General features: G+C 41.8%; 1 protein-coding gene across 1 annotated transcript in view; it reads right to left on the bottom strand.

Moving 5' to 3' along the window:
* Positions 1-11,866: 11,866 nt before the first annotated feature.
* man1a1 (mannosidase, alpha, class 1A, member 1) overlaps positions 11,867-21,613 on the bottom strand; it is a 152,308-nt gene continuing 142,561 nt past the window's right edge. The window contains exon 12 of the mRNA XM_040018055.1: positions 11,867-19,251. Coding sequence (XP_039873989.1) covers positions 19,125-19,251 — 127 coding nt within the window. The 3' untranslated portion in view covers positions 11,867-19,124. The remainder of the gene's footprint in view (positions 19,252-21,613) is intronic.

Below are 21,613 nucleotides of genomic sequence, written 5' to 3'. Positions count from 1 at the left end.
ACTCTATAGTCTTCCCTACTGCACTTTACGCTAGTGAAACCTGGCGCTCAACAAGTGCAATTATTCAACACCTGAACGTGCTTCAACAACGTGGCTTGCGGCGAATCCTGAGAATTTCCTACCGGGACCGAATAACAAATGAGGAGGTCCTACGAAGAGCAGGCACCCGCCCATTAGCCGATGTTGTTGCAGAAAGGCGCTTTCGCTTTGCGGGACATATTTTACGCCTACCCCCTCATCGCCCAGCTAAGATTGCCATGACATGGCGTCCACGCACTGGCAAGCCGACCAAAGACCACATGGCGTCGAACATTTATGGACGATCTGAGAACTGTCGACATTGCCTGGGACGAAGCTGAAGCAGTCGCTGCTGACCGACATCGATGGAGATCACTAGCTGCCCGATGCGCCGCTCGGCGTAGGAGGAACTAAGTCTAAGTCTAAGTAAGAGGACTGCACTGATCACTTAGTTATGAATTAAAAGTTTATTGAAATTTTTATCTTACAGTTCATATATGTTGAATGGCTTGTAGTTTAAATTTGATCTCAGGTGAATTAATTAGTGGTTTGCTCCATACCAATCAGACACTGCTCTGACTGGTGGACGTTCTCTAAAGAAAATGGGAATGATACTCATTGTTCCTACTGAACTGTGGAACAGCTCCATCTAGTGGAGAGAAGAGAGGGTTTCAAAGCTTTGCAAAGGTTGCCAAGGTAGACGCTGAATTCAACACAAAGCTTTAAGTGGTGCTTAAGGTGTCAGAAGTACATCATTAGCACAGTGTGAGGATAGCCACATGTAATAATAATATTGACAATAATATTAATATGACATGCAGGTTATTATTAAATGATTATTTGATTTTTTACAATATGAAAAAATAATTATATAATAATATAAACAGAAATATATCTCTACTTTTTCTCTTGTCCACCTGGGCTGATGATTCAGTAAAAGAACTAGATGTTACAATCCCTGATAATGCATGGCTTTAAATGGAGAAAATCTTGAGGAAATACTGTTATGAGGAAAGTCAGCCCAGAAACTTTACCAGCGGCACACATCGTTGTGTTCCTCAACTTTCTCTTTTACCCAAGCTAATCTGCCATTTTTTCCTTCCGTGGTTAGGTTTAGAGATTAGAGATCTGATCTAGATTATCATATTAAATTTTGGGACGCATCATCAGTAGTGGACCTTGGATTCATCGGGTGTTTCGGCCATTATCACGAGACACCCTCATCCAAGGAGGCCCTGCCAGGGTTGGCAGGCCCCAGAGTGTGTCACTGGTTTCTGTTAAATTGTTATTTCTCTTCTTCTTTCTTCTGTTTAGTTTTCTACAGTTTATTTTCTCCTATCTATTCACTGCAACTGAGAAATAATACTTACCCCTTTAACATTTATGGAGCCTAACTTCTTCAAAGGAATAGAAAAGGTGATAGAGAGAAGTAAGACAAAAGGGACAAGATAGGAGAGCCAGAAGGGGGGCACCTGTTCTGGCATCCCACACCTCCCCGCCGGATCAGGGCTGTACGCTCTACCTCCCCACTGCCTCCCAGAAAAGGGAAGAAGAGCAGAGGGGAGAAGAGCTCCTTCCGGTTGTCATCTATATAGGTTCCCCCAGTTCTGCAAGCTGTTCATTCTCATTTACATGCCCCACCCTCCCTCCCCCCTTGTTCTCAATTCTTTAACTTCTTCACTTCTATTTAGTGCATGGGGACCTGCCAGGCCTGGGAGCCGTCGCCAGTCCCCTTCGAGGCCTTCCCCAAACCGCAGCTCAATTCACGTCCAAGCATTCACCTTTACCTACTAAAACGCTGTCAAACGTAAAATGAGGACATGGGCCCAGCTAGTGAATTGGGTTTAGAGGGCAGTCAGTTATTCACAGGGCCAGGTAGATTTTTACCTCAGTCATTCAAAAACTGCACTTTGTAAAACTCTGGTCAGTTTTCCACAGATTACATCAAGGTTCACTGTGATTCCATGAATATTAAAGTTAAAAAATTTTCCATTTTAATCCCAGTCAGAAAGGGTCAGTCTATATCCTTGGAAAATATTCACATCCGGAACAGTCTGTTTAATGCATTTTATTGTGAAAACCTTTATTAACACACTTCACAAAGTAACATTAATGAGGGAAAAAACTAAGTGACTATAGCTACAGCACACATGGAATGAAGAGCTCTTAGTCCGGCCTGCAAAGCTCCTAAAAGGAAAACAAAATAATTCCCAAATTATCAGTGAGATGCAGCTATATGGGAGGAATGTGAATGACTGTTTTTCATCATTCACTTATGCAATGGCGCTCATCAAAAATCTGTCACTGCTGATGAAGTATTTAAATTGATTTTTTTGAATGTTAGCAATATTTTTGTTCCAGTTCACTGATTCATTGTGTTCCATAAAACATGTAGTGGATGGTGTGAGGATGGCACAGTATGTGGGGTGATCAGAGATAGATACATCTGCATGATATAAAGAAATAGGATAGGCTATTTATCAATAACATTAGTTAAGCTAAGAAAGAATAATCTGCTAAGCAGTGGCGGTCCTAGCCTGTTTGGTGCCCCGGGCGAACACTCTCTCTGCCCCCCCCCCCCCCACCCCCCCCCCCCCCACCCACACACACCACACACATAAACATATTAAGGGCACACATGAAGAGAGAGAGAGTATGCATTGTATGCAGACGGCTACCAAGCTGCCATCATAATTCGTCACACAATGAAAACAGGACAAATCAACAATTGACAATGACTAATTAATATTAAAATCTATAACATAATGTGTTGTTTGGAGTTTAGTCTGTTACTGTTACTATTTTTACCATTTCTTTTTGGGGCAACTGTAACCCACATGACCTGCTGCCATTATCCAATGACACATCTACTTACCTGTATCTTTTGCTCGTTTCTCCTCTACTTTTCTACTTTTTCTAAACTGAGCACCTGATGGCTTTGAATTTTTCTTGTCCATCTTCCATTTGTTTTAATTTTGCAATCCAGTATGAACACAAACCTAATAGACCTACACCTTAGTTCACAGATTCACTTTGTCTAAGGTGTATTTCTGGGATTTCACACAACCCAGGATTCAAATCATGAATACATGATTTACAACATAATGAATGAAATGTGCTCTATTTGGAAGCAGCCCCCCCCCCCCCCCCCCTTTCGACGGGTTGTGTGTGAGACTTTAAATTATCAAACTGTAAATTATAAATTTTAAATTGTTATTGATCCCTTTACCCCTAGTCCTAAAGTGTATATTTATTTTCTTACTCTTCTTATATTTATTGTTTGTTTACTTGCACTGCTGTAACTGGAGCCTCGTCGTCTCGTCTCTCTATATACTGGACTGTATGTAGCGGACAATAAAGTTTACTTTGACTTCAGCAGCGAGCAGGCGCACCGAGGGCTCTCGGTGAGCGCGTATAGAATTTTGAAAAAACATCGGTGCAAATTATAAATCTGTATCATAATGTCTGGTGTTTTCGTGTTTGTTGTTTTGTTTTTATTTTGTTTTATTTCGCGAGTTGGTTATTAGATGCTGCTCCCCACCGCCCCGCCCTCTCCTCCCTGTGCCGCAAGCAGCAGGCGCACCTCACAAATGGAGGGCGCCCTTACTCCCAGCAAATGGGCGATAGAAAACCGATCGGTGCCTGTACCATTCCCAATATGCACTGGCACATTTTTTTCCAGCCTGGATGAGTCCTTCTGTGTTGTGCTGCTCCTGAGGAAGTACAGTCTGCTTTGGCCTTTTTTATACAGGTGCTGCATGTTGCATGACCAAACAGACAGAGACAGTGGGATTACACAGGACAAAGCTGAAGACAACTGACTGCAATGGACTGCTGCAAGGGGGGGAGATGAGACTACAGTGGAAGGAGGGGGAGGAGACATGGAAGAACGCTGTTGTTTAGTGTGGGAGATCAAATTGGGCTAAGGAACCTGGGGAGGAAAACCGACTGCCTTTGAGTGGAGAATTTAAAAGTGTCTGAAACACTGCATGGAGGAGAGGCCCACAAAAATCACACACACAAACAGAAAATGCATTAATCCTACTAACACATATACACATTGTTATGGAAATTTTAACAATAACCTGCAACACACCCAGTGAGCTTGATTTGAAGTGGGTTTAATAAACACATTGCAATGTGGAGAGAGCATCCCAGTGAAACACCAGGACCATCTCTGAATTGTGGCCACCGCCCTTACATCTTATGTACAGAGTTCGTCTGTGTCTATATGTCACGTCTGGTCTTACACTCCACCTCTCTGGGACACTCCCAGGCCCTCCAAAGGCCTATCTCCCCTCACCACACTCCCTGCCGGTGACTGATGCCCTCAGGGGTCGGTGCGTTGGTGGTTCTTGGTGTCCAGGGCTGGGCGCTCAGGTATGTACCAGCTCACTCCCGGTGACTACTTGGCGGGGCCTGGTGCCTGTTGCTCGGTCAGGCCTCTTCTGGGGCAAAGGGGGCCCTCGGGCCTGCGGCCTCTGGGCCTGCGGCTCGGTTAATTCTGGCACAGCTGGCTGCCGGCAGAGCCGGCGGGCACGCCACTGCAGCCCCCTCTGGCTTCTGCTCCGAGGCTACTGGGTGACCCCTCATCTGGGGCTCTCCTCAGCCCTTCCCATGAGGGTGGCACGGATGCCCCTCCGGTGGTCCTCCTTGGGCTCTCGCACTCTGGGGCCTCTGGATGTCTGGAGCCTGGATCTCCTCCATGCCTGCTTCATGCCCTGGGGGACGGGGCTATGGCTCGCTACATCCTCTAGCAGACCATTACATGGGGAAACCTTTTGAATACAAGCGCGCTGATCCACACAGGTGTGCACACGGGTGTTCACTGTTCATAGACATAAACTACACCCCTTTATTGGCTGCTATTTCCAATCACATTGTGCGCTGTCGGTCCTGCTTGCTACACAACAACATTCAATATTTAGTATTTACTGCTGTTTACACTTAGCTAGATTAATGCGATGGTGTTGTGTTTAGTATGTTGCTCTGTTGTTGTTGTTTTGCTTGTTTTCTCTTCTTTTTCTCTCAACAGGTGATCCAGGAGATTTCTTTTTTTCTCCCCCCCCCCTTTCTCACTGTCCCTCTCCCCTTCTGTTTTTCTTTTCCTTCATCTTTCTTTCTCCCTTTCCTATCCCTCAGTCATGTCTGTCCCATCTGTAACAACTGAAAATAAAATAAGTAATAACAACAAAGGTCGATCAAATGGACCAATACGGCAAGGCCTTGATGATCCATTTGGCAAAGTAAATCCATTGGGTATCCTTGTTGGTCTTCAGACAACAATTCTGACGGCTAAAGAACCAAATGGGACAGGCAGAAAAAAAAAAAAAAGTGAAGTTGACTAAAAGATCTCAGAAAGCAACATCATGGACATCTAAAGAAACAGCTAAGAAACACTGAACTCTATCAGTCAGGAAAGGGTTACAAAGGCATTTCGAGCGCTTTGGAAAAAGAACCACGATGAGGGCCTTAATCCAGAAAATGTGGAAAACCTGAAGGTCTCACTTGTCTCATTTAATGTGCCCTGAAGCTCAAGTGCACCAGGGCAATAATGCAAAACACAGCAGCAAGATCATCTCTGAATGGCTCAAAAAACAACATGGAGGTTTTGACCTGGTCAAAGTGCAGACTGGAATCAGATTGAGATGGTTTAGCATGATCTTAAAAACTCAGCCTATGCTGGAAAACCCTCCAAAGTGGCCAAATGAAAACAATTCTGCAAAGAAGAGTGGACCAAATTTCCTCCACAGCGCTGTAAAACACTCATCACCAGTTATTGCACATGTGTGATTGCAGTTCTTGCTAGATGACAAAACCACTTATTAGGTTTAGAAGGAAATTACTTTTTAACAAACATGTTAAAACATAAGAAATCAGGAAGGGGCATGTATAGGAATTTCTTTTACTTATGTATTAATCACATTATTTTATTGTATGATACCTTGGTGCCACTGGATTTTAACATGTCTCACACTCATACAGTAAGACAAATGGTGGGGGTCTAGTAGGGAAGTTGGGGGAAGCAGACAACTCCACAGGAAGAATCTTTTGTCTCTTCGAGGACTCTGGTAGGTAGCAAGGGAGTGTGAACCTTAAGGTGTGAAACAGCTGTGTACTGCCTTTTGTTCCTGGAGAAGGTATTTAACTGAGAGCCATGAGGTGGAGGTGGGGTGCCCCCGGCCTCTCGGCCTGGGGCTCGGTCACTCAGGCACGGCTGGCTGCCGGCGGAACTCACGGGCGCGTCACTGCAACTCCCCCTGGCTTCTGCTCCGCGGCTGCTGAGTGAGCCCTCATCTGGGACTCTCCTCAGCTCTTTCTGGGACAGTGGCGCGGCTGCCCCTCTGTTGGTCTTCCTTGGTCTCTTGTGTTTTGGGGGCCTCTGGATGTCTGGAGTTTTGATCTCCTCCATACCTGCTTCATGCCCTGGAGGACGGGGCTGTGGCCCCCCCACACCCTCTAGCAGATCATTACATGAAGGAACCTTTTGAAAAAACAAGCGCGTCCATGCTCACAGGTGTACACACGGGTGATCACACCCACAAACTACACCCTTTTTGGCTCCTACCTCAAAGCACACTGTGTTCTGTTGATCTTATGTGCTGCACAATAATGTTTAATATTTAGTATTTACTGTCATATTCCCATATATCATTGTGATGTTGTTTATTCTATTACTCTTGTTCTCTTCTGCTTGTTTTCTTTTTTCTTTCTCAGCAGGTGATCCAGGTGATTGATATATGCATTTTTTATTTCTTTTTTTTTTTCTGCTCATTCTGTTGGTTTTTGTTTTTTGCCCTTCTCCCCCGTCCCTCTTCTCAGCTGTTTCTCTTTCCCTCTTTCTTTCTCCCCTTCTTTCCCCCAGTCAAGTCTGTCCCGTATTCAGTAAGTGAAAATAAAATAAACAATAAAAGGTGAATCAAATGGACCATTATGGCAAGGCTGGGATGGTCAATTTGGTAAAGTAAATCCGTTGGGCATCTTTCTTTGCCTTTAGACAATAATTCTGATGGCAAAAGAGCCAAACGGGACAGGCGCAAAAAAAAAACAAAAAAAACAAAACAAAAAACAAAACCAAACTGAGAGCCATGCTAGGCTCAGGGAGACTCTGCTGACCGTCTGTCCCGCGGTCATGCAGGGACTTCATCAAGCTTGGTTGTCTGTTCTTTGTGTGTTTGGATTAAAGAATGTTAGCTACCTCTCACCGCTCGTCTGCAGGCTTTATTTAAATGGAAAACTTCCACAACAGGCAAAAAAAAAAAAAGCTTTTTGCTAAACAAAAAGATTTAGAGCAGAAGTTTTTTGCACTGCATTTTAAAATGAAAACATTTATTTACAGTTAAAGACACACAGAGCAGAAAGTGTGTTACTGTTTTACATCCACAGACACACAAGAAAAGAAGCAGGCAACATGAGGTCAAGTTATGGCAATTTTATTTGTGTATTTCAGTACATGTATTTAGATTAGAGCTTTTAAAAAACAAACAAACGTCCCAAGAAGAAGGATGGGGTGAAAGAAAGGTGGAGAGAGGAGGAAGAAACTATTGATCTCCTCAAACTTGATGCTGCTGGGTCAGTTCTTTCTCAGCAGTCTGCTCCAGAATCCCCTCCTGTCCTCGGCTTGCTTTTCTTTTTCTTTTGCCTTCAGTTCTTTTAAGGTTTTGTTGAGCTGCTCCTCGGCATCTTTAAATTTTTCTTTCAGCTGCTGTTTGGCCAGTTTCACTTTGTGTTTGAGGAGCTCTTTAGCTTCATTTTTGTGCTTTCGTATTTCTTTAAGTGCGTCTTTGCAGTCTTTCTTGGTCACCGCAGAGCCGGTCATTTCTTTCTTGAATACCTTCACCTCAATTTTCTCTTCTGCAAGTTCTTCTTGCACTTTCATCAGTTCCTTCTTCATGTTTTGAGTGTAAGTCTTTGTATCTTCCATTTCTTTCTTTGCTTCCTGTATTTTCATTTTCTCTTCCTCCAACACTTTTTGAGCTTCCAACAATTCTTTCTTCATATTTTCAATTTCATTTTCTGCCTCATGTTTACGTTTTTCTCCTCTTCAAGTTGTTGCTTTACATGCAGTAATTCCTTCCTTAGTTTTTCAGCTTCAGCCATTACATTTGCAGCTTCTTGTGTTGCCAACTGCATTTTCCTTTTTTCCTCTTCAAAACCTTCCTGCACCTCCTGTAATTCCTGTATCACATTTCCTGCCTCCTTCTTTGCAGTTTGATATTTATTTTTGGCTTCTTGTGCTGTGCTTTTCTCTTCCTCCAATGCTTTTTGAGCTTCCAACAGTTCTTTCTTCATGTTTTCATTCTCGTTTTCTGCCTGTTGTTTTCCCATTTTCTCTCCTTTAAGTTTGAGACCCACATGCAGTAATTCCTGCAATACTACTTCAGTTTCAAACTTTGAATTTTTAGCTTCTCCTCTTGATTTTTCTGCCTCTTCTTTTAATTTGACATTTTCAGCCTGTATCATTTGAAGTTCTTCTTGCAGGTTAATCAGCTGTACTGTATTGTATGGTGAAGCACTCGCTGATCCCGTTGCCTAGCAATAACAGCTGCTTACTTTTTGGGGTCTGGTTCATTATTTAATAAAGAAAACATGTCCAAGTACTGGGTGCTGAGGCTCAGCGCATATTCTAGCCTGCTGTGTGGGTGGGCAGCTAGAAATCACTGGTGGGCAACATGAGTGAGGAGAAAACTGGAGCAGCCAAGCAGGGAGCTGCAGGTTGCTGGTTTGAGTCTCTGTTCAGATGCTGGTGTCTCCTCTCTCTGAGATGTCTGCAAACCGTCCCAGATAAAACAATAAGGATAATAAACAAACACGTGACTAAAATAACAATTATGACTCTGATGTGTTTCATGTGTAGCAGGATGGCCTCTATACAGCAGTCGCTGCAAGCATCCACATCGGCACACTTACTTTTCTTTAAGCAGGCGTGCTGGGCTCCTCCTAAGGAAAGTTTGAAACTTCATTTCCTTCATGCTGGTGAACTTTTTACCAAATATTTTCATCAAAGCTTCTCCATCACTGACAGGGATTGTTTGGATCTTCACACTCATCTCCACCAACCCTAAAAAATGAGTCTCACTTTGCTCATATAATGCCAAGAGTGTCTCCATATTCCACAAAAGTCTATGCAAACATGTAACAGTATCCCATATTCATAGAAATATTATTGATATTATAACAAAAGCTGTCACCAACACAATTGTCCCAAGTGCTATTTTTAAACAGGATTTTCAACTAGAGGATTTCCCTATAGCTTAATTTTTTAAATATTTTGTACACAATAACAGAATAATTTCAGAAAAACACAAAATGACTGGTGTCAATATTATTTGCCCCACAAAAAAGGTCGAATATAAAACAATATTGCAAATATTGCACAGTTGAAAAAAAAGCACTACAGCTCAGTTGTTCCCCCCTCCTTTGTCCTCCTGTTTCCCCTCCCTCTCCCCTCCAACGAGGAGTTAAACAGTTTGATGGCGTGTGAGACAAAGGAGTTTTTAAGCCTGTTGGTTCTTGTCTTTGGGAGAAGCAACCTGTCGCTGAACAGGTTCCTCTGATTATTTACCACCCTGTGCAGAGGATGCCCAGCATTGTCCATAATGTCCAGCAGTTTCTTTAATGTCCTTTTCTCTGCCACTGTCACCAGAGTGTCCAGCTTCACGCCGACCACAGAGCCAGCCTTCCTGATTTGTTTTTCCAGCCTGGATGAGTCCTTCTGTGCTTATATTACCTCACGTCATGAGTCTTCAGTCAGACAATGATTTGGATAGTCAAATGAGAGCCATCTTGCGTAAATGTAGGTTGAGCACAATATTAATAGTGCAGCACGTATCGTGAGTTACAAAGAAAGAAAGGCAGTGGAGATCTAAGCAATCTAAGCTTCCCCTTTTGAACAGGGGAAGTTTAAGTCCATTTTAAAGAAGTGAGAGAAAAGCTCATTAAGTCAGTGTCACTACTTTTAATATCACTGTCATAGTGATCTTTTATTACATACGATTTGCATGTTTGTCCTCACTTGTGTGTGCTCGACATCAGTTGGTTTTGCATCTTTACTTGTTTGCATCATATCTGTCACTTCCGATGCCCTCTTGCCCAGGACTCTGTTGGAAAATAGATTTTAATCTCAAGTAGCCTTTCACCTGATTAAATAAAGGATAACAACATAATAACAAGATGGTGTTAAACATCTCACAGTCTGAACTCAAACACTCGGGCCTTTTCCTCCATGACACACATTAATAGCTAACATGAAAGAACCATTGTGCTAAGAACTACTTTTTCTTTTTTGTCCAGAAAGTGCAACATTACTGGCAAAAACACGCAGTCATGGATGCTGAGCAGGCGTAGGTACATACAGTACTCCCATTTATACACAGAGTGCTTAGGGTTTCAGTGAGGTAAGGTGAGCTTTAACACCCCCCATCATTGGGACTCTAAGCATCTACAAAATATCTTTCCTCCAAAGTCTCACCGTCATCCTACAGACAGCTCCCTCGTAGCATACTTGAATATGTACCTCTTTCTTCTGTTAATTCCTTAAGGCTCCAAGGACCACTCATCCTGAAGATTCTTGGGTGATGGGTACAGCGGAGAAACGTCACATTCCTCCTTGGAGCATTAATAACAGGTGTCTCACTAATAGTGGAAGGCATCGTGCTGAGTTTTAGGCTTCAGTTTTCCTTGTGATTGTGTTCAGTCCCTCTCTCACACATTGTGATGAAAGTTTTGTTTCTTATCCTTTTTACACTTGTTTGATTGCTTGTTTTCTGTGGCCTCATCAGTTGCTCAATAGGTAGAATTCACCAGCTACAGGCTGGGCTAAAGCACGACACTAAGCATTTGTCACAAGTTTCCAGTTAGGAGCCACTAATGTGCTGTGAAAGCTTTTTAATGTTTGTCCAGCTGTGTAGTGTCTGGCCTCCAAGATGTATGTGCTTTGGTTTTATTCATTGAGTGAAATTCCAGCATTTTATTAGTCTAATAATTAGCAGATATGTGTAACCACAGTAGATAGCAGTAACTTAAATTTCTTCCACCACCAGCATTGTGGCAACAAAACGCAAAGTCCAAAGCCCACGATCCTTCAGACAAACACCTAGTCAGCCAACCATATGTCTGCAACTCAAAGCATTTAGACATGTAAACACCTCAAATGGAGCATGAGGAACGGGAAGAAAGTTGGTTTAAATGATTGGACGCGGGACGGTTGTTGGTGGTGTTGGGTTGATCTGAGTATTTCAGAAACTGCTGCGACTTTCCCACACAACTATGTCTACAGTTTAGAGAAGTATGGTCTGAAAAAGAGGAAACAGAGTGGATGATAATGTTTTGTTGACATTAGAAAATGGCCAGACTGCTTCAAGATGAAGGCAACAAATAACCACTTGTTACACTCAAGGTACAGCGAGGAACATGTACGAATGCACAAAACCTTGAAGCAGACAGGCTAGAACAGCAGAAGACCACACCGGGTGGCACTCCTGTCAGCCAAGAACAGGAAAGAGAAGCTACAATTTACATCGTTCACAGGCTCACGAAAATTGGACAGAAGCCTAAAAAAATGTTGCCTGTTCTAGTGAGATCCAGTTTCTGCTGCAACTGATTGTAAGGCCATAATTTGATGTAAAAAGTTTGACAGAGGGGATCCATCTACTTAAGTATCCCAATGAACGCATTAACACCATGCTCTTATTCTGAAAAGACACGTTTAGAGCTCTAAATCTGAAAGTATTTTTGTGTTCGCAGCCCAGACAAATTTTTAGCACAGGTTTTAAATTCATATCACAAATCCAATAAATTCCACAACAGGTCTGTAGATTAAAATAACACAGTACAAATCCAAAGAAACCACATATTAAAAGATTTTTTATTCACAATAGAAGTGTAACAAATATAGTTTATTAAAAAGTCTGCTGCTCATTAATATCATCTTAATCCATAAGCTCAGGAGATTTTTATATAAATGTCGAGCAGCCAGTTTGCCGGAATGGAATATTTACATTTTTACTCAATAATTATAATATTAACACAATAAAACAGATTTCCCCACAAAATTAAAATATTGCATATAAATGCAAAGTAAACTATGTGCAATGGAAAGATTATCAGCAATATTTTGTACAGATACATTTCTGAGGTTCACACGTTTAAACCCTTTAAAGGAGATTTACGACCATTTACAGGAATTCAGATTGAGTTCCAGTCATTTCTAGTGGTCGTGTACCACCATGAAAAACAAATGTCAGTGTGGTCTGTATGAGACGTTTAAGGAAAGGTGGTGTATATTCAAAGAGGACTGACTGACTTTGGTTTGAACTCCTGAAACTGGTGTAATTCTCCTTTAATATTCACTAATAGAAAGGCATTGGAAAGCAACAGACCGTCAACACAATAATCATAAAATCACCAAAGACATTTCAGCTTAATCATGAAAACAACAGATAAAAAAAAAAAGTCTGCATGTGAGAATGAACAAAAGCCTGATGTCACACAACGAGAAGCTAAAGCAAACATCAGAAACCAAAAACATTCTCCAGATCTCCTTTTGCAGGTAGTGAAACGACCAGTTCAGTGTCAAATAAGAGAGAGAGAAATTAATGTTAAAATGATAAAAATCCAGGTGGACACGAGCATAAGAGAAACTAAATTTTTTTGAAGAAAAATCTGGGACTGAGCCCTTTAAGTCTAATTAGGTCAAATGTTTCTAAGAATACAAACCTTCAAAATAAAAGTCTGCACACAGGGCTTAAAAATCGACAACAACAACAACAACATTTATAATCATATGTATACTGCGTTCAACTAATGCCTGGAAAGCAAATTTCCCTGTTGGGAGATTACTCCTCAAAATGCTGCAAATGACTGCTGAAAATATCACGAAATCTCACCCATTCAAATCTCTATTAACGATCATATTTACCTGAGGCTTAAAAAAAAGAAAGAAAAGAAAGTACAACCCACACACCATTAAATGTTTTGATCTGTAACCGGACAGAAATCATCGGAAATTTTAAATAACTTAAATCACATCAGAGAGATATCAGTACCTTAATGGTGAAACGTAGCCTTAACTCTTTTCTCTCTTTTATCTAACTGCACACTGGACATTTTTGTGGGTTCAGGACTGTCACAGGGTATTTGTGACCTCAAGAAGATATTTACATGTTAGACTGTAACTTGACCATCTCAGGGAATGACGTGATAGAGAAAATACTCGGGCTGTTAGCTGCAGGTCTTAAAGTATCTAAAACCATCAGGATCAATGTGAACGGCCAATGCCAGGTTCAGACTACACGACATCAGCGAGAAGTTGAACTCGGGAACAAGAACTGGCGTTATGGACGAAAGAATGCCTCACCACGTCCTGACTGCAGAAAGTGTAAAAGAAATAAATAAAAAATAACGCCAAGACCTTAAAAGTGAGGCTAATCCTGCCTTCTTTCTAATGGCCATCAGGGGGCGACCTCTCTGGTTTCAAAAAGAAGTATTTTGTGTCCACAGACCTCTTCTCACTATGTTTTAGATACCACTGCTACACGTCGTTAACTTTGATCTTCTTTCTCCCAAAGTCTGCATCATTAAAGAGCCTGGTTCTACCAGAGGTTTCTTCCTGTTAAAATGCAGTTTTTCCTTTCCACTGTCACCTAGTGCTTGCTCATAAGAGATTCTTTGATTGTTGGAGTTTTCGCTCTAATATTTTAGAGTCTTTTGATAGTATAAAGTGCCTTAAGGTGACTGTTGTTATCATTTAGTGCGATATATATAAACTTGAATTAATTGTCTAAGAAATGATTCACATTAGTGCCCCGGATTCAATTTAATTCAGTTTTTTTTGTACAGAGACAACTAATACAGAGAAAACCCAGCACTTGGAAACAGTGGGAAGGAAAAACTCCCTTTTAACAGGAAGAAAACCCGGCTGAACCGGGCTCAGGGAAGGGCAGCCATCTGCCATCTGCCGTAACGGACTTGGGGTGAAACAAAACATCCTTGTGATTTCTTTGGTCACATTGTTGTAGTCACATAGTTTGCACGGAAGATACTGACCTGTCTGCAAACACTTGCTAGCAAAAAAAAAAAAGTCACTCAACCCAAAAACGGAGAACATTTTCTTTCAAAATAAAAGTTGAGCTTGACAGTTGGAGCTTTTACTACTTTGAAGGGAAATTATGGTCTATGTTTCTGGTTTGTGCTGCCCTTTCTCACCGTTTCACCAGAGCGTAGAAAGTAGTCTAAGAGTGTTTGCAGACACGCCAGTGTCTTCCATAAAAACTACAGGCAACCATGGCGATCAGTTTCACCTCATCACTGTCTACAATCTCCACCAACCACTCAGGGAATACAAAGCTTCTAGGTTTCTAGGTGGTAGCTGACAAATTTCTAGGCTTCCGTGCCTGTGGGCGTAGCCAATAAGTAAAAAATAATATTTTGAATTTATAATCTAATCTGACACATTATAACATATCGTGTAGTCGGAGCCTGTCACAGCAGTCGGCAGAGATCAAAGTAATCGATTACAAATTAAACCCAGCCAGCTGATAACTGTCACTGTTCAGTATCTTAACATTTAATACCAGTAAAGTACAAATTTCCTGTAGTTTTCATTTTTTTTCATACAGCAACATAAAAAGGAATAAAAATAAAAACAAGAAATCAGAAGAAAATAATCACACGTTCCCTCATTAGAGGCTTTCTGTTTCAATTAATTGACGTCTCTATTGCCAAACTTGTCAGATGAAGATTCGCGAGCCCGTCCCACTGAACCCAAAACATGGATGAAGCAGAATTTTGTTACTTTGATCAGCAGCCATCAGACAGCGATGTTTACATATTTTAACTGTGCTGTTATCAGCTCTCACTGGTTTCTGTGGTTTCATATAAAGCTGCACAGTGTGCTAACACTCTACTGTACAATGAACACTTTATGTCTTTAACTCTTTTTATGTTTTTTTGTCACATCCAGAGAAAAACAAAAATGTCCCTACAGTGTAGAAATAAACCTCATGTGATAGATTTGGTCATTTCCCACATAAACAGCTACATTAAGCAGCTCTCCATCTGTTTTGCTCTCAAACCTTTTCCTGTCTGCACGCCTGGCTTCCACTTTCTGTGGAAGATACCAGAAAGCCCCCCAAAAAACAAAACCCCAAAACAAAGCGACCCCCCCAAATAACCCAAAAAACAAACATAACAAAGCACACTGAAGCGAACAAAGACAAAAATACAAACAAAATATTCTTCGCTTCACATTGGATGGTACATTCATGCGGCTCCCTATAGGTTTTCCCATCGACTCCCAGGTGGTTCCTTCGCCCCTTTTTTCTGTTGTTCTGTAAAGGTGCCAGCTCTTTAAAACCCAACAGACCAGCACACAGCTGTGAAGCTTTCTCTCTGCCAGTCTTTGTCTCTAATCCAATTAAAAACCCACAGCGCCACCTAGGGGTCGGCTCCCAATGTTTCCTATGTTCTCTAGCACAGAATAAATTAACACAATCAGCAGAATTACAATAATACACCATCACGTGGGTAATAAATGCCACTCTAACTAAACCAAACAGTAAGCTCTGCCGTCTGTACAGTGACAGAAAGAACATGAAGAGATTGGTCACAGCTCAGAGAATAAGAAACGATATGTCAGTGTTGGTAAAAACCGGGGCTTGAGCATTTTGGGCTTTACTTTTCCAAACAAAATAAAAAAAATCTGGGAGTTTAGCATCGTGCAAACACAGGACTGTGGTATGGTTTGTCAAAGCTTCATCTTTTGTGAATAGTGGCGATTTTGAGGTGGCAGGAAGTAAAAAATTCTGAATGCTTGGGTAATGGATCAGGAAAAATGGGCTCTTCTAAAGGGAGAGAAGTAGTGCTGTAGTGCTATTCATCCATCTAGATTATTTTGTTGTTAGCCGACTGTTTTTGTAGATATTGGCTGTAGAGATTTCTGCCCTTTCTTGAATATTGAGTTTTTATGTCTTGATGCATGCTCAATCATCCAAGTAAGTAAATCTCCAAAAGTTGATTCTGTTCATCTGGACGTAGCGTTTTCAGTGGGGGAAACGTTTCGTCACTCACCCAAGTGACTTGCTCAGTCTCAGCTAACTGTGGTTTCCCCAATCTTATGTACTGTTTATAACATTGGAGAAACCTGCAGTCAGCTGAGACTGAAGAAGCCACTTGGATGAGTGACGAAACGTTTCCCCCACTGAAAACGCTACGTCCAGATGAACAGAATCAACTTTTGGGGATAAACCTTTTATGAATCCACAAAACTCTACAAACATTCTTGTGAGCGGTTTCATGTATTTCTTTTCCATCAAACTGTGCCCATTAAACGTGCTGAAAGAAGTGCACATAAACCCATGATGTTTTCCTCTTGACTGTATGTTCTCCAAAACTGGAGGACTCGCACCAAAAAAAATCTAGATGGATAAAACAACACTGCAGATAAGCTGGAAGATGCAGAACTGATGACGAAACAAGAAAAAAAACAGAAAGCACTGATTCTGAAACCCTTACAGACTGATCTGAGACACCTGGGGCAAATGTTCTTTAACCTGCTGAGAAAAATAACCTGCACAAGCGTCGCTCAGCCAGAACAAATAAATCAGCTCAGCAGTGATCCTGTTGTTGACTGAACTTTCTAATGACTCACCATCTGTCAGTTTAAAGCTCATTTGGAGGATAAGCAGAACTGAATGTGCAGTTCTATGAGCTACGCCCTCGCTCCATCAAATATTCAATCTAAAGGCTCAAAGTACAACAGTGCATGTTTTCCCTTTCCTTGTTTGTTAAAATACTTTTATGGACATAGAAGTAGCTGTTGACTTATCAGACTGCGGTTATTCAGACTGTAATATGAAGCTCTTACCACTAGATGTCAGTATACCCAAACAAATATGTGTTGACTGAGCCCTGCACAGGTCTCAAATGATTAGACTGCGATTCCCAACAGAGACGCAGACTCTGGAGATGGAAAAAGTAAAGCGCATAGGACTTATTTTTGATTTTAATTCTTAACTCGGGACTTTGGTGTTCTGATCTCCCTCTTAGCACAACAAAGCCCAAGTTCCTACCAACTCTTGAGCCATTTATCAAGCCCAACTTAGTCCAAATGTCAAATTAAAAAGCAGTTATCATCCTTTAATCCGCGTCTAGTGTTATTATAATCCTCATCAGAGCAATGGGAGCTCTTAGTTAAAGCTGCAATACTGCTTTGAAACTGCTTTTTGTGTTTGCGTGAGCTGCTTTCTCCCCCTTCTCTACAGCGAAGGCACTAGATCGAAGACTAAACTGGATTAAATCTGGTTCCTGTGTGGCATCGGGAGAAGTCTTCACCGTGAAATTAAACTAAAATGACCAGGCGAGCGCGACTCTGAAGATACAAAAGCAGCAAACACGGTCACAAACTCTACATGTGAGTGGAGGATGAAAAAAAAACAAAACAAAAAAACCAGTTAACGACAGCACGGTGAAGCTGCGTTGCAGTAGTATGGCTTCTTGTGTGTGTGAAGGTGGATAGTTATAGAAGAGTCGAGCGACGGCGTCTCCTCACAGAGGAGGGAAGATCCTACAGGCTGCCCTACGCGGACCTGGAGGACGGAAACAAGAAGAAGCAACACCGCGGTGAAGAAGAGGACGAGGGCTCGACTGATGCACAAGGATTACAGAGGACTGTAATAAATCAGTTTCCTCTTGTAAAGAGCCTGGAAGCTAAATTTTTAATGCATACACATGGTCAATTGTGAGGATATTAGCATTTTCAGAAGATTTCTGTTGAATGTCAGGACCTAATCAGTACCTAATTCTTTCTACAGCTTTCATCCGCACTCCAACTAATCTCCATGCTCCATTACAGCTGTGCAGACATCATCTTTGGAGTAAGACTGTGAAAAGTGGTTGAACGCTCCATCAGACTGAGGCAAATGTTCCTTTTTTTCTTTTGGTTCATGCTCTTTTCAGTGTTTAAAAGCCTGTAATCATAGGCTGTGAATTTTGTTCCTTTCCAAAAAGGAAGAAAGAAAAAAAATGTGTATTTTATTTTTCAGTAAATGGAGAAAAACTGTCGAACGAATTCTGATTCCGTTTTTAAAAAACCTGTGCTGGTCGAACCCCCAGAGCACATATGAGAAGGAGAAAGAAATCTAAAAGCGGGTCAAAGATGCAGATGAAAAGCAGAAGAAGAATACGGAGGAGGAGGAGGATGGCTTTGTGTAAACATTGTGGGGAGAAAGTGGAGTTACTGGCAGGTAATGAGCTGGTGCGGCTGGTCGTCATTTGTCACATCCAACTCAAGAGAAAGGAAGGAGGAAGAAGAGTCGGTCAGGTTTATAAAAAGAGGCTCGGGTTGTGCTGCGTCTTTCCTTTTTTTCCTATTCTTTTTTTAAGAAAACCAGCAGTTCTCTGACGACACTATGAAACACTCAAGTCGGTGCAGGAAAGACCGGTTCCTAGTTCCTATTCAGATGTTGTTGTGGTAGAGCAGCAGGTAAAAGACGACACATGTGAAGGGAATTGAGCGTCCGTTCACGCGGCCAGCCAGCCTTGTGATCCTCAGTGGGGAGCTTTTCCTTGGTGTGGTGCCCAAACACTCGGGCTCCATGGTAGTTCATATCAGTGGTGAATGACTGTCAGCGTCCTCCTCCTCATCAAAAATGGCTACTAGCAACAATTAAACTGATGAATAAAGTGATAGCTGGTCACACTGTCCCTCCAAATGAACAGAAAAGCGAAGGAAGTCAAACCGAGTTGTGAAATAAACGGCCTTTTTTTTTTCTTTAGATCTTGATTCAAATTATGATGTCTACATTTTGATGAGCTATCATGTTATTCAGCAGTACATGTGTTGCTTTGGGTCAGCCTTTGGACTCAACCAGAGAAGAAGAAAAAAAAATCAAGTGAAGGAAAACAAAACAAAAAACCCCTGGAGTCTCCAGCGAGAACCCGGCTCCAGCACAAGTGGGTTCAGTTTTGAGCCCATCAACAATATCAGGTGAAGTCTGATCTGTAACCACTCAGGGCTCCAAGCGGCTCAACAGTTTCAGACAGCTGGAGGCTCAGTATACAGGATCGAGGTTCTCACACGTTTCTGGGCGTCGGTGCAGGCAGGTCCGTTACTCCACTTCGTTGGGTCTGTCCGTTTTATCCTTCCTTATGACGGGCAGGGGGTGAGCCTCGGTATTGAAGACCCAGTGTTCGAATGGTAGGTGGTCATCCTCAGAGAAGAGGAGGTAGAGATACCTGCGGGAGAGAAGAAGGGGTCAGATCAAGTTGCTAAACTACGAAATGTTGCAGCAAACTTAGCATAAATGATCCAAAATAAAGTAATGTTTGTGACTGTGCTGTGGTTCCACCCGAATTCATTATTCATAAACTGTTTAAATGCGCTTCAATTCCCTCCTTGATTTCTTTATGAGAGTTATGGAAATCAAAATAAAATAAAATAAAATAAAAACAGTTTACTCCTGAGCATTTCAGCTTTTGCAATATTTATTCGATGGTTTCGCCAAAGCCGTGATGAGACCGATGTGGAACTGAAAGCGAAGAATGGGTGCGACTCTATTTCAGACTGGTTTATGAAACTTGAAGTCATGCAATTTTTGTGCTTCGCTGTCATCAAACCGCCCTGTTATGAAACGGCCCTGAAATATTATTATCCATCAAAGGAGTGATAAGCAAATTGAAAGAGTTTCAGGACAGCTGGCGGTCCTGTGGCGTCTTATCAGATTTCATCATGTTGAGTGAAAAACAAACGATTTGTTTTCAACTGGTCGCAAATGAAAATTTAAACAATGGAGCTGAAGAAAAGGGACAAGCTTAAAAAGAAAGCGTGAGCTAAGGATGAAATAATGACTCAGTCGAGAAGCTAGTCGTCCACGAAGCCTTCAAACTCCAGGACGAGTCCCCATCCTCCTCTGCTTGCCTGCCAGCCAAACAAGCAGACAGCAGCGAGTGATTGAAGGCAGACAGGAGTGTGAAGTACGACGGCGTCCTTGGCAGCATCGGGAAGATGAATGCCGGAAGATGCCAGAGTCCCCGAGTCACATTAGGAGGATTAGACTTGTGGGTTCGCAGCTAAATGGGATTGATATTTTCTGTGTCTGCCGAGGTCTGTTTCAGTTGCCTGACCGATGGGGTAATTATTATGTTAGTGTCCAGGCTCGTGGTCAGTTACGCAGTTATTCTGCCTTCCAGTTGTCTGTGGGGGGCCTTTAATGTGAGAAAATGCTAACAACACATTAGCATTCAGAGACACTTTTTTCTTTTCTGTTCCACTTGCCTAGACAAATAGCCAGCTCTCCCTTTTATGTCGATGAAGAGGAAAAATAAATCTCTACAAACTGATCTGAGAAGGAAGTCGGACACTTTGGCTGAGTTGGTTTCTGTGTCCGTGAGTGTTTTAATCAGGAGTAGAGGTGACGCTTGTTAAAATATACTGCCTATAAAATAAAAGCTGGATTGGATGGCACTTCGCCCCCATAAGGCTCTGTTAGGATAACCTTGACTTCCTGTCAACAGCTGTCTGGTATGTGGGGAGGAAAAAAAATGATAGAGGTGGAGGAGGAGGAGGAGGGGGAGATGGAGGAGTGGCTGATATAATTTCTAAGGGAGTAAAGGAAACGGAGAGGATGATAAATCTGCATGAGGCTCGGGAGAAAGAGGCGAATAGAAACTTTGGTCTTTAATCAGTCCATCCATGAAGTCCACTGCTTCATGCATGCACACAGGTTTTGATTTTATGTTATTATATTTGTCTCACATGATCAAATACTAAACATCAGGGAAGCTGTGGAAACCTGTAATGTATATTTTAAACTCTTTCTTGTCAATTAAGGATGTAATTTGAACAATAATCAGCAGATGAACACAGTAATGAAGACATTCATGCTGACGTTAATGGTAACTGTGAGAAACGCTGATATCAGATGTGGGAAATCAGTGTATTGATTTGGTATCTTGTGCCTTTAATAAATGCATTCCATTCAACTTTAAAGCTTAATTGCTTAATAAAAAAAATGAATATTTGACTGTGAAAAAAACAAAATAAAACAAAAAACATAACTCTCAACAGCTTTAATGCTCTTTAGAGAACGACCAAAGGGTCCTTCTCTCCGTACTCATTGAATCTTAAAGCCTTTGAAGAGTCCTCATTACATTTCCACAAAACTTAAAAACAGTTCTTAGCAGCATTTAAAACACGTGCCATAATACCACAGATTCAGAATCTGTTTGTGGCAGGCGGGGGTTCATTTGCACACTCTTATATGTCGTGTGGGCATAGAAACTGTTGGCTCTTCCTCTGAAATCTGTGACTTAACCTCAAACTGTGGTCACCATGAGCTGATACTAGCAGAAAAGCTCAGACGATGAGGCTTTGGCCTCTCTCCCTCTATCGCTCATTCATTATGTTTTGTTGCAACAGTTGCTGGGAAGCTTTTGTTGCACTTAACCTAAGCTGTATTCATCATATCATCTTATTTTTTGTTTTTGTGAGCTGTTGGCGTGTAAGAGACGGGCAGTAAAGACGTGCCCTCAGACAGAGCAGTAAAAGAAGACCCAGCGCGATTGATGATCAGTAGAAAAAACTCGCACAAAGGACCAT

Source organism: Simochromis diagramma, unplaced genomic scaffold (genome assembly GCF_900408965.1).
Source record: "Simochromis diagramma unplaced genomic scaffold, fSimDia1.1 OVJJ01000802.1, whole genome shotgun sequence".
Taxonomy (NCBI): Eukaryota; Metazoa; Chordata; class Actinopteri; order Cichliformes; family Cichlidae; genus Simochromis; species Simochromis diagramma.
Note: the sequence above shows the minus strand (reverse complement) of the source record. Positions and strands in the feature narration are given on the sequence as shown.